The sequence below is a fragment of the Amphiura filiformis genome, chromosome 11, assembly GCF_039555335.1.
Source record: "Amphiura filiformis chromosome 11, Afil_fr2py, whole genome shotgun sequence".
NCBI lineage: Eukaryota > Metazoa > Echinodermata > Ophiuroidea > Amphilepidida > Amphiuridae > Amphiura > Amphiura filiformis.
In genome coordinates, this window is record NC_092638.1 from 49407029 (window position 1) to 49420683 (window position 13655).

Sequence of the window (13655 nt, forward strand, 5' to 3'; positions counted from 1 at the left end):
GGTGATAGTAAAAATGATAAACGGTAATCAACCAATGAACTGTCTAGAATTTATGTATGAGTGATATAATGCATAATGGCGGAACCGTGCAAGTAGCGAATAGGCCTACCCTAATAGCTTACAATAGATACCCCACCGTAAATAGCTCTGTTCGTTATCTCGCTGTGCTAGTTTATACACGCAGCGTACGGACTTTTGAACCATATTTTGTTCAAAAATGATAGGAAGGGACTGTTTTCAGCTAAAATGTTGGTTATCAGCAGATGCTTAATGATACCGGGAAGTGTTGCAGAAAGGTAAGCGTACTCTTTATTTATTCAAAATATGTATATCAATAAATTTAAATTTGAAATCCAAAAAGTAAAATGTCAGGTCAAAATTCTCATCTTAGAATTATTGTGAAATAAAATCAAACCAAATTTAGGCTCCGCAAACAACGTCCAATTATTCCCATTGGTGTTTGCTACACGTGCATATAATAAATTATGATTTGGGGCTAATTTGAGAAGAGTTAATGCCTCGAGTTTCAAAATACACCGAGTGATGTTTTTTGAGCAAAAACATCGACAATTCAAGACTCTGTAAAAACAAATCAAGAATTTTCTGGGATAATTGCAACTAAGTGCAATGAAAGTTATGATCTAAGCTACCAGATGCATCATTAATTTCCCGACTATGATATTTAGTTGTGGGAAAAGATTACTTTAATGTTTTGGCGGGATTATTTCCCGCCAAAAATTTCAACCAACAAGAGGGCGAGATGGCCGAGTGGTTAAGGCGTTGCGCTGCCGGCCGGGAGATACGATCGACGAGGGTTCGAGCCTTGGGCTTGCCTTAGGTGAAAATTCTCTTCCCTCCCAAAAAGTTCCTATATGGTCAGAAATCCTTCAATTCAGTTCAGTTATTAATTTCAGAATTTAATTGAAGAATTTCTTCTCGCCCCCATACACTGCTTATCACGTGCAGATATAGGTAGTGTATGTGCTTCGTCCGTGATTCGGAAGTCACGTAAAACCGTTGGTCCCGTTACAGGAAGAGTCAAACCCTGTGCACGTTAAGTGTCAGAGCTATTCGAAAAGAAGGGGACCATCCCCGGTTCTGATATCTGCAATCAATCCTAGGTTCCAGGATCGTGCATAGGTAAAAAACTATGCACGTTAAGCCCGTGCGACAATACTCAATTTGAGGTATGCACGTATATAGGAAGAAGGAAGAAGAAGAAGAAGAAGAGCATGTAGCCTTAAAAGGGCATTTCGTGATCAGCCTCATCCCCACTTTTCTCAAAAAAAAGTTGAGATTTTATATCACTGGAAACTTCTGGCTACATAGGCCTAATGTTTATGTACAGAATATTTCATTGTACTTTGTAGGGCCTATTGATATATAGATATCTGATGAAAAAGGTCATAAAAAGAGGATACTGCTAGGATCACGAAATACTCCTTTAACTCAGTAATAGATGGGCGTGGCCGAGGGCGTGGCATTCCCCCCGGGGGCATTCCAAAACTTTTTCAGCGTGTCAAAGGTCCGGGTCAAAGGTTACGTGGCCGTTACTGGTACCGGAAGTAAACAAACACCATGCTGCATGTTGGCTATCCCAGCTCAGACCCTGTCCCAGCTGTTGAATTTAATACGTGGTGCCAAAGTCAAAGATAAGCAATTTTTTATAGCTTTTTATCGTCAGTAAATTGTAAACGTGTCCACCATCTGTTGCAGCAATAAACAAGGTAGGCAGATATAAAAGGTACATGCATAATTATGATAAAATATTTTACAAACTGTTAATTTCAGTTGCAGGTACGTTGGTAAGCTTAAAAAAATTCAAGCAAATTATGTATTATGTGATTCGAGAAATCTATTTACTATCCACATTCCACAACGACACTAAAGTTACTGTGTGTATAGAGATAGAGCATGGAACTATAAATACTTCAGTTACTTTGAAAACGCCATAAATGTGTGATTTGCTCCGCAGCGACGCCCTCATTTCAATTTGTTTAAGGGGTACTACACCCCTGGCCAATTTTGTGCCTATTTTTGCATTTTTCTCAAAAATTATAGCGCATTGTTGACAAGTAAGATATGTATATTATAGGGGCAAGGACTACAACTACAAGCACATCTACAAGAAATTTACAAATAGTGAAAAAAAGCACACACACCGAAATCCGGTTTAATTTCCCCACCTAGGCTATTTAGGCCCTTTTAAAATTAATTTGTAGTTTCCTGTTTCCCGCCCACGTCCAAAGTAGAGAATTGCAAAATATTTAATTATTTTATTTTATTATTTTTTTTTTTTAATGACTTCCATTTGCTAATTTCTGACTTTGCTCATGTATGAACTATAATGATGAGGGGCTGTGCAATAATTATGAGCCCTGGGGGAGGGGCAAGCAATTTTTGGCACACATTCATGGGGCACCTTTTAAATAAAACGTACGCGCTAAAAAGGCAACATGTATATAGACCATTTAAGGTTTGGAAATTGGGATCCCAAAAATTTGGCACTTGCAAGGGGGGCGATTTTGGTGGGCGAGAGGAGGGGCAAGCTAATTTTGGCGAGCAGTTTGGGAATTTTACCCCCCCCCCGGTTCATAATTATTGCACATCCCCCAAATAAACAAAGAACTGTAAAATCAGACATAGTTATAAAATAATTAAATGCATGTTCCTAGTCAAAACGGGTTGATGTAGGTTGCGAGCACTAGTATTAAAATAAAGAAAATAATAGATAAAACTAATTAAGTAATAATTAATAATTAAAAGTCACCTCATCCCTTGTTTTCAACCATGAAACAGGAAACTAAGAATTAATTGTGAAGGGCCTTATGATAATTAATAATACGATCGGTGAGCTATACACGCATATCGCATTGTAGGCGCTGTATAATTGAAATAGCAATTTTCTTCATTTGACCTCATTTTGTTTGTCTCAAAATTAAAAGGGGACAATGTGATCAGTGAAAACTAACATTTTAAGGGGGTACTACACCCCTGCCCAATTTTGTGCCTATTTTTGCATTTTTCTCAAAAATTAAAGCATTGGTGACCCGATTGGTGACAAGTAAGATATTTATATTATAGGGGCAAGGACTACAACTACTGCACTGGAAATTTTATTTCAGCACAGACAACAGTTGTGGAGTTACAGTCAAAAATGAGGGAAAACCAATATTTGATCAATAAATCAATAACTACCGGTACTTGCCTTGAGTTGCTGAATTGCCTTGCCCTATAACATACATATCTTACTTGTCACCAATGCGCTATAATTTTTGAGAAAAATGCGAAAATAGGCACAACGTACCCCCTTAAGCAAATCACACGTTATGGTTTTATTCATCATCAATTTTCAAACGCATTAAGGGGTACTACACCCATTGATTTTTTTTTGCATTTTTTTGCATTTTGTGAAAAAATTACAAAAAAAATTGGACAAAGTGGTATGCAAAATGAAGGGCAAATCTTCTCGTTTTATTGGTGGCATCGGTATCAATGTAGCTTACATGCTTTTGAAGATAAAAGCCAAAAGGAGGTACATCACTGATGATTTAAATTCACTTCATTTTGGAAAGCTTACTATCAACGGATTTCTTTAAAATTTTGGATATGTGTTGCTAACACATTAGGGAAATAATGATATGTAAAATGGGAATAAGTGGTCCCTGATTTCTTTTATGACTTCATGAACTTGGTGCTCCACAACTATCAAAAAACGAACCGGTTAAAATGCTTCTATTTTCAATGTCGAGCTATATTTTGTATTTTGAACTTGCAACACTATGTCACTGAAACTTAATTAAGCCATAGGTAACAGGTTACCACAACCACACTACAGCAATGTTGAAAAAGATTGTATTTTTGTCACCTATACCACCATATAGGTAGTTTTCCGTAAGCTTCATTTTTGTGATTTTGGTAACTATTTTATATTTATTTGCCCAATCCAACTCAACTAGGCAACCTAAATTGTACTCACCATTTACATCCCAAGGTATTTTAGTATATCCACCTCACACATTTCCATTATATATCCAGTAACAGAAAAATATCAAAATTGATGCCTCATTATGACATGTATGATATCACAGACTATCACATGTATTCAAAATTGATGCCTGAATTTGACCTGAACCAATTGACCTATAACCTGACCTTTGATGACCTTATAGCCTTTTTAATCTCTTTTCCTAACAACATATTATAGAAGATACATACATGGTGTAGTATTAAATTGTCTATGTGGAAGAGATTATTTAGGCCTATTTAATTTATTCAGTGTTATAATCAGTGAGTATATTTCTATAGATAGTATAACAAAGGATTTAATGTATTCTATTCATGTATTCTACTTGGACATGTTCAATAGAATAAATTACGGTTTGTTTGTTATGAAACACACATCTCAGTTACCAGGATACAGTAAACAAAAAAATACATAGGGCTAAAATGATTTTCTAAAATGGTTTAAAACCACTTTGTATGTAGAGATATTTTATAAGTTCAGGACATGAGATGATGAACATATAATTTGCAACAAAAAAAAGAAGATGGGTACTGATGAAAATCAGGGTATTAAATCACCTTAAAACAATTCTTTGTGAAGTTTAATGTTACTGAAATTTATTTTGTGATTTATGTGATATGTACCCATAGACAATGTATCTATGACATTTGAGTCATATGATACTCAACGCTAGTCAAATTTGGTACACTGGCCGGAGCACTTCCACCGGGTCAACTGGCGTCTTCAGTGGATGTTATAGCTCTGAAGATTTGTTGTTGCTAGTGATGTTGTTGAGACACCTCTGATGACATCGCAGATGTAGATGATGTCAAATAAGAATATGTTGTGATGTCCCCTTGGTTCCGGGGGTCAGGAGGTTGTCCCAAACAGGTTGATGTCTAGCCCTTTGTCTCGGTTCAGTCTGGGTCTTTTAGTAATGATATGGATTGCTTCCAAGACCCTACGAGGGAAATCCTTAGGCTCCCTCTCTAACTCTTTTACATTCTCAAATATAACTACTGGTGAGCTAACATGCATTGAGAACAATTGAATACCTGAGTGGAAGAAGGGCCCAACTCCAATTTTTTACAAAAATGAGTTAGACCCAGCATTTTATTGCCAGCAGACTGATCTTCCTTGTGTGTGAAAGATGAGCCAGAATCCACTCTCTAAATAGTCTTTCACGTACATTTAGTCATGGTTTTCATGGAAGAAAGGCCCAACTCCATGGAGTTGGGCCCTTCTTCCACAAATATAGGGTTGAAGAGGGATTTTGTTCATCCATGAAATCTGCTTTCACTACAATAAATTTTCTTGCTAACATATTACATGAGTTCTACTTGTGCAATTAATGGTGATTACATAATTTCTGTAGCTATTTATAACACAGAACTGGCACTTGCAGTATATTAGTGGAAGAAGGGCCCAACTCCAACTCGTATTAAGACCTGTACCGCTGCCATGGAAACATCAAATATAATTTTGAATGTATGTACTATTGTATGTTCATTTATTAAAGGTCCCCTGAAGATGAAAACCTTCTGTGTATAAAACTTTTCCAAATATTAAGTTTTTTCTTAATATCTCAAAAACAGGTTTGATGGAGTTGGGCCTTTCCTCCACTCAGGTATTCAATTATAGGTGGAGTGCTGGAAATTAATGAAATAGCAATTTTCATTGTCTTACCTCATTTGTTTGGCTCAAAAAGGGGTACAAAATGCATCAGAGTTCGTCCTCAACATTGCAATTTATGAAACTGCCTACAGTGAGTGTGAGTATCATATTGTCACATACGGTACATACAATGTATGAGAGATTTAAAGAAATTCCACACCGGTACAGTAAAACTTACAGCACTGATATTGAATGCAATTTTAATCAAATGTTGTGCACTTGGGCAAGGCTCTTTACATCACTTGCCTCTCTACCCAAGGGTGAAATGGAGAGCTGTTAGGAATATTGTCCATTGATCACCACCCAAAGATATGAGCATGCCTTGGGCATTGTATGGCAGCTGACATATTCTAATGAATGTGGAATAAATGTAAATATCGGTTCTTATGATACATGTGAAAGGCACTATATAAATGTCAACATTTATTTATCATTGCATAACAGAACTGGTTGACACTTGCATCATGCGATAGATTTCACCTGCTAATAATACTGATATTGTATTCCTCATTAAAAGTGCTCAGTAGGCTCTTTGAGTATTCAATGTATCAAAGTAAAGCAAAATTGTCTAAATTTTACTTTTCCAAGAAATCTCACAAAGCCCCTTTATGTGGTCTATCCAGTAGCAATGTATTGATCAAAAGGGGGAAGATCATGGATGCAAAAGGGCCACATTGATAGGTCGATCCTTCATGTAATTATTTTGTGTAAGGCAAAAAAAAAAAAAAACACGGTTTGTCTATTTTTGTATTTGTAAATTCCTGAGATTTGGAAAAAAAGAAATGCAGATTTTTTTTTTATTATTTCAAATTTCCGGAAAAATTCGGCACAAATCAGATTTTTTTCTCCAAATACCATGAAAAAGTCGGGAATAAAAAAAAAAAATTGCATTTCGCATTTGTTTTAAAACCACTCGTAAGCTTTGAGACAAACCATTATTTTTTTTGGCCTAAGCTAAGCTTAACCCTTACCCTAACCCTAATCATAACCCTAATCCTAACCCAAAACCGACCCTAACCCTAATTTTGTGTAAAATTACATGAAGGAATAACCCATCGATAAGTAATGTACCTGTACTTTTTTAATTGACAGAGAGAAAAATTCAAAGCAGCTAGCGATGACTGAGGACAAGCCACTGCACATCTGTACGCCATTATTAGAGAGTGTACCATTGTCTAAGAAGGCTGGCTTTAAGGTGTATATAAAATGCGATAACCTTCAACCTACAGGTAATCAGCCCTCAAATTAACCCACGGCACCCATCCCCACTCCCGTAATGCCCTCAAAATATGTCCTTTACCCAAGGCAGTCACTTGCCCTCTAATAAAGTTGCCGTCGGTGCCCCAGCCCTGCGCCTTCATTATAAAATTATCTGTCTATGTTTGTGTGTGTTTTCTTCACTTTTGAAAAATTGCCATGGTGCCTGTGAATTTTGTTTATTTTGAACAGTTCCAAGTAAAAACGAAGTTGTTTTACTCACGTTTTAGTCTAAAAACTAAAAACTGTTACTAAAAACGTGAGTAAAACAACTTCGTTTTTACTTGGAATTGTTCAAAATGAACAAAATTCACAGTTGATATCAACATTCCTAATGAACTTGTTCAAAGATTTGCCATGGTGCCCTTCTCAAATTTTCAACCAGTTGCCATGACGCCCTCTTGAAATATTACAAACTGCTATGCTGCCTTGCCTTTTCAGTGAAAATTAAAGGCAATTATCAACTTGCCCTAAAAAAGCTGCTGTGCCCCTTCATATCCTTAATTCGAGGGCTGCAGGTAATAAGTGCAATTGTTTGTTCAACGTCGTTCTTTGAATAAACAAAAGTTTGAATCCATATCAAATACACATGTTAGCATGGATGGGAAATGTGATATCAGGCCAAATGAGTAGTTTGTTGAAATTGATGCTAATATTGATTTTGATATATAGCCAATAATATAATTGAAGACAGAGATAAAAAGACTTAAATGCGTCTGATGTCATCTGTCAATCAAAATCGTGCACGGTTTGTTTGTCGTGATGATGAGTTGCTGAACGTGGCGGTAAAACTGGTTGCCTTATTGTTAATTTTGCACCTTTAAACATACAAACCATATCAAAAGATAGGTCTTTATATATTAGGAAACTTTCTTTCCCAAAGGCACCATGTCAACAATGCCTAGAAAAGTTGCTTTTCGCCTTGTAAAAGTACGTAATATTTCGCTATTTTCTGCTATTCCTTTTCGCCGATCAGCACCAGATCAATCAACCTTCCTTTTACGCTGTAATTAACCAATCAAGGATTGTAGGGAATTTGATTGACAGTGACGTCAGACATATTTTAGTCTTTTTATCTCTGTCTTCAATTATGGTATTAACTAGCTTTTCTGAAAGGCCTGTTGGTTATTCAACTCATCTTTCTGAAAGCTCTATTTTAATTGGTTACTCTGAATGATTATATCATGTAATTAACCAATCAGAGGCATGTAAGAAAGATAGTAGGACCCATAGGGTTAAAGAATTCAATGATGCTGGGTGATTTGGATGACTATGAGGAATCAATCTTGTCTTTTTATCTTTTTGTAGCATCCTTCAAGATCCGGGGTATCGGCAACATGTGTCAGAAAGCATTGAAGAAAGGTGGCAATCATATCATCTCTTCATCAGGTCAGTAACTTAATACCACAGAGTACTACCGAGAGCGTACCACCAGTCAAAGTCTCTGCATCATCCGATAATGAGGGCCGATTATTCCATGAAATGCGACAGGCGAGACTGCTACGCAATTACCGCGTATTTGCATGGTCTATCGCGTAATCGCGAAAGCATGCAATGCTCTATCACATATACGCGAAGGCACGCAGCGCTGGCGTGATTGTTTGACACGGCACGATCGAACAATCAGCCCTCATGAATGTGCGAGAACTCACCGTATACAATACACGGGGACTTTGACTGGAGTGGTGGTACGTACTCTGTAGTACTCTGTGCTTAATACACTAGAGTCAGACAGCATGAAAGAAAAGAAAGGTGGTAATCATATCATCTCTTCATCAGGTCAGTAACTTACACTAAGAAAGCATTGTCCCATTAGCATAAGTCAATCATTTTCAGGCTACACTTATTCAAATTATGAAATGGGCTATTCCATTTGATATCCACACTACCCCTGTGGAAGATTTCAAAAGGAGCTGCCTAATGTGCTATGGGAATTTGCATGCATAAACATTCACAATACAGCATGTTCATTTGGTCCCCATGAAGGACAGTCCAAAATGGCAGAATTTCTATGTAGTGTTATGGAGTCCTGAGGTAATTAATGTATTACACTGTGACAAATTGTGTCAAACATTTCAAATAAGAAGTAAATAAACAAAATGTTTCTCTTATTATTTATTTTAAAGGAGGCAATGCGGGTTATGCTGCAGCCTACGCTGCTAAGCAACTAGGTATCCCGGCAACTATTGTTATACCAGGTAGTACACCTGAATTTGTAGCAGACAATATGAGAGACGTCAAGGCTCATGTCATCAGGCATGGTAAGGTAGGTTATCGGACAGGATTTTATCTAATCAGTCCAAAGGAGGCAATTTTGAAAATTGAGTTAACCCTGTGAGAACTATCTGCCGATTGGCCAAAAAGAAGTTTTCATTTTTCAATTGGACCAATCAGCAATATTGTTGAATTAATTTCACCATGCAATAAAATTGGGGTGAATTATTTGCAAAGCTCCATTCTGATTGGTGAATAAAGTGAAGATATAATGTAATTGACCAATCAGAGGTAATGTTAGATTGGCAGGTAGTGCTCAGCTGGGGGTTAATCAAGTTATCACCAAGATACCCAGACACCAACGTATTATTATTTCACATAGGGATGGATGTGAATATTGGGGTGTATCACATAGTGACGGATTTCGATTGCAAATTTATTAAGAAATGAACATTGGGAAATTGTATTAAACATAGATAATGGACTTGCCATTAATGTTCAGCTTTTTAGTGGATTTTAGCATTTTGGTTGCTCACATTTACATGTTTTCTTTTATTTTTAGCAAAATTTGAGCTATTTTATCCCAATTTCACACTGTTTTCAGCTTTTTTTGAGCATTTTCAGCTTTTTTTGACTAAAGGTCATTTTCAGGTCTGATTGTGATGGCAAATCATACTAAAATACCCCTCTTGCGTTTTCAGGTATGGGACCATGCCAATACTTATGCATTACAACTAGCCAAGGAGAAGGAAGGTTCCATTGTTATCCATCCTTTTGACCATCCTGATATATGGTGAGTAATCAGGCCAGAGGTGGGGGTTGGGTGTAATTTGATGGGAGTTCCCTCAAATATAAATGTGCTATACATCCTCATTAATAAAAACTTAACAAAAGCATCTGATTTTGAGCAAAGAGGTCTGATTTTGTGTTTTTACCTTGTTATTTTATCATTGTACATTTTGCTAAATAGTATAAATTTTTTTATCGTAGGTAAATAATTTATTGTAATTTTAGAGTTGTAGATTAATTTGAGAGTTTTACAGTTGTATTTTGTTTTTCTTGTAAAGCGCCTTGTGGTTGCATGCAATATAAGGCGCTTAATAAATTTCATGTATTATTATATTATTATTATTATTTTGAGCATACATTGCCATCAATGTTTAGGAGTCCATTTTAGTTATGTCGCCGTTTAGGGGTCATTTTTGGCTATCAAAACTTATGGTCTCTTTTTTGGAAGAATTGGGTTAGGGTCAGAGTCGGGGCTAGGGTTAGATTTGACATAACTAACCTTATTTTATATTTGACATAGCGAAACTTATTTTCGACATAGCAAACCTTATATAGTGGGCTGCAACAAGTTAGGATGTACAAGATGTCAATTAGACCTATAGTACAAATGTTATTTGAATGAACGCAGCTGCCAACAGCTGTACACTATCCGACCATGATCGTATGTCGGGTATTTCAAAATACAATGAGAACGCACAACCTTGGATAAAATAATGAAACTACTAACCAATCAGAAGTGAATTGGCATGATTGGATTCACTTCCATATTACTCACATGTGGGTATTCAATTCATCACACATCGTATGCGGACAATTGTCACGCTTTGTGTTCATTCAAATTGAAATTCTACTAAAGTGTCTGCACAATACCTGCATTTTTAATTTTCTCTATAGGGAGGGTCATGCCACAGTAATAAAAGAGATTAAAGACCAAGTACCACAGAAACCTGATGCTGTCATAACCTGTGTAGGAGGTGGTGGATTACTGTGTGGGGTCATTGAAGGTTTACAAAGTGTGGGCTGGATGGATGTACCTGTCATCGCTATGGAAACCAAAGGAGCTGATAGTTATAATCAAGCAGTGAATGCTGGGAAATTGGTCACGCTACCCGATATTACCAGGTCAGTTGCTCTTTTAAAATTAGAATTAAAATTCTTTACATGATGACCATAGGCTTCATAGGCATAGATCCACGGGGGATAAATTCCCCCAATATTTTGCCCGGGGGATGGTCCATACACTCATCCCCCCAATGTTGACGCCCGTGGGTTTCTGACCAAACTAACATCATATTTGGCCATTTTAGCCCCCAAAATGCCAATTTTTGCATGTTTCACACAAATTTATTCCTCTTTTGGACCATATTTAGCCAATTTTGCTTCAATATTGCAAATTTTTTTCGTGCGCGAAATAAACTATTTTGTTGCCAAAAGGTGCTGGATTTACATTACCCCATCCCCCCCAATGTCAAAAAGAAATCTACGCCACTGATAGGCTTTGATAAAATTTGTTTGTTTTTTGTTGGGACATACATGTACACAACCTACAATCCCGGAAAAAATGTGTTCGAACACCCACTGTAATTCCTATGTTCTTCTTAGCATAGTGCATACGCTATATGAGTCACTGGAAACTAAGAATTATAATAGTGTTGTCTCAATGTTCATCTTATGCATGCCCCTCCCTTTCCCCACCAAACAATGTTGGGAGAAGATATGGTGAAGATTAGCATATTGGGCATGCCAACATTGTACGGGGTAGAAGGGGGACCATTTCCAATAAGGCCTTAAAAGTGTTCGAACAAATATTTCTAAGATTGTAGATGGCGAGTAACTTTTATGATAGCATAATAATGGAAAAAAGAATGATTGAAATCTATAATTCTATAACGGATTACAAAATGTGAGCAATTTTCATCTTCAAGTTAATTTGCCTATTGCACGGTTCTGCCATGATGCATGGAGAGCCTCGAACTGTCGTGACATGAAAGAAAGAATTATATAACTTTACACAATGTTATATGACTCATTCAATTCCCATTCATGCATGCTACCAGATCGAGGCTCTCCTCGCTTTATGGCGGAACCATGCAATGGGTGAATACCAATTATTTCTCAGTATTTTAATGTCTGGTACATGTAAGAGGCTCTGATATGTGTTTGTCCAAGTGTTTATTATGGACTAGTCCTGTTGAAATCCTCCATACACCTCTATTTACACAGGGAGTGTGAATTGCAAATGGAGTTACCTGAATGGGTGACTCCATTTGAAATCTACACTCCCTGTGTGGAAGATGAGGGTCATGTCTTCCATAGAGGGTGTATGGATTTCATCTGGAATAGCTACCTTGAACTAACCATAAGACATGCTAAATTATTTGCATTTGGGCCTGTAAAAATCCTGTAGATTTTTAAACATAGGTTCCATATGGCCCTTGAAAAGTCTGGCTAATTCCTAACACTGGGTATTAAATAGAGATATTGATATTTAGATGATATCAAAATTTTGTTTGAATTTCTAATATAAATCTTGATTCTAGACGTGAGATCTTGTTGAGTGTTGAATTTCAAAACAAAACAAAAAACAATGTTTCAGTGATGATGAAGTTGCTGCATAGTGGATATTGGGCTGTTCCAGTTGAAATCCATACACCCCCTATGGAAGACATGATCTTAATCACTGACACAGGGGGTGTAGATCTCAAATGGAGTCAACAGTTTAGGTAATCGCATTTGAAAATCACATGCACTCCCGTGTGTACGATTAAGGCCATGTTTTCTATAGGGGTATATGGATTTCAACTGGAATAGCCCATTGATGTATATGTAAAGACAAAACATTCAGTTTATAGATGCGATTGTAGCAATGTTTATAAACAAAAGGTACAGGACTGGTGTGACGATATGATTGAGGGAACAGCATGTGATCACTATCCGATTTGTGTGAAGTTTTCAAATCATGGGTCCTCAACAAAACATGATGTATGGGGCACCACATGCATACTACACCAGATAAACATTAAAACTGCTGACCAAATCTTTGGTACATGTATGATGTCACATGTTACCTCATCTACATGTGACTGTTTTCCACAAAAGTTGCAAGTTGGTGGTTTCTAGACCTTCGATTTGTTGAGTTGCATCTCTCTGTTTGAAGACACATTTATAGTCAGTGATATGTTCATAATTTAGTATCAAAGATAATGGTACTATGTCAACAGGATCACATGCTTGAGTAATGAACCACGATCAAAACAATCACCACATGAAGTATATGGCACTCGAAGGCATACTAAAATAGCGTGATCCGGTAACCAAAAGGAAATACCACTTCGATGCTGAATATGCTGTACTGTGTATTCAATTCTGTCCCCATTCACAAAGGACACACCACTGCCAATACAGGTGTGTACAAGCAAAGAAAATAAACTCAACAGTGGGAGCGTTTCCAAACTCCCGACTTTACCCTAATTTTGTGGGAGCAGGTCACATATCTTACAGAGGCTAACTATTTAAATGTAAATTTTGTATTGCAGCTTAGCAAAATCTTTAGGGGCCTTAACTGTAACCGAGAAAACGCTTGAATACTACAAGCAGCACCCTATACATTCCGTAGTTTTAGAAGACAAAGACGCCACACAAGCATGTATCAACTTTCTTGGTAAGTTGAAGTGCCTCTTATTTCATAAGAAAGCTTATTATTATTTTTATTTTT

General features: G+C 36.9%; 1 protein-coding gene across 4 annotated transcripts in view; it reads left to right on the forward strand.

The window, feature by feature from the left end:
* The first annotated feature begins 1609 nt into the window (after window positions 1-1609).
* Window positions 1610-13655, forward strand: part of LOC140164937 (L-serine dehydratase/L-threonine deaminase-like) — a 117895-nt gene continuing 105849 nt past the window's right edge. For 2 of the 4 annotated variants that reach the window (XR_011860608.1, XM_072188334.1), the window contains exons 1-7: window positions 1610-1727; window positions 6773-6909; window positions 8246-8326; window positions 9064-9203; window positions 9853-9944; window positions 10835-11062; window positions 13477-13601. Coding sequence is in view for 3 of the 4 variants with exons in the window: in XM_072188334.1 (XP_072044435.1) it covers window positions 6798-6909; window positions 8246-8326; window positions 9064-9203; window positions 9853-9944; window positions 10835-11062; window positions 13477-13601 (778 nt within the window). In the remaining variant the exon portion in view is untranslated. Of the gene's footprint in view, window positions 1745-6772; window positions 6910-8245; window positions 8327-9063; window positions 9204-9852; window positions 9945-10834; window positions 11063-13476; window positions 13602-13655 lie in introns of all 4 variants that reach the window. The other 2 variants (XM_072188335.1, XM_072188336.1) reach the window with 2 other exon arrangements.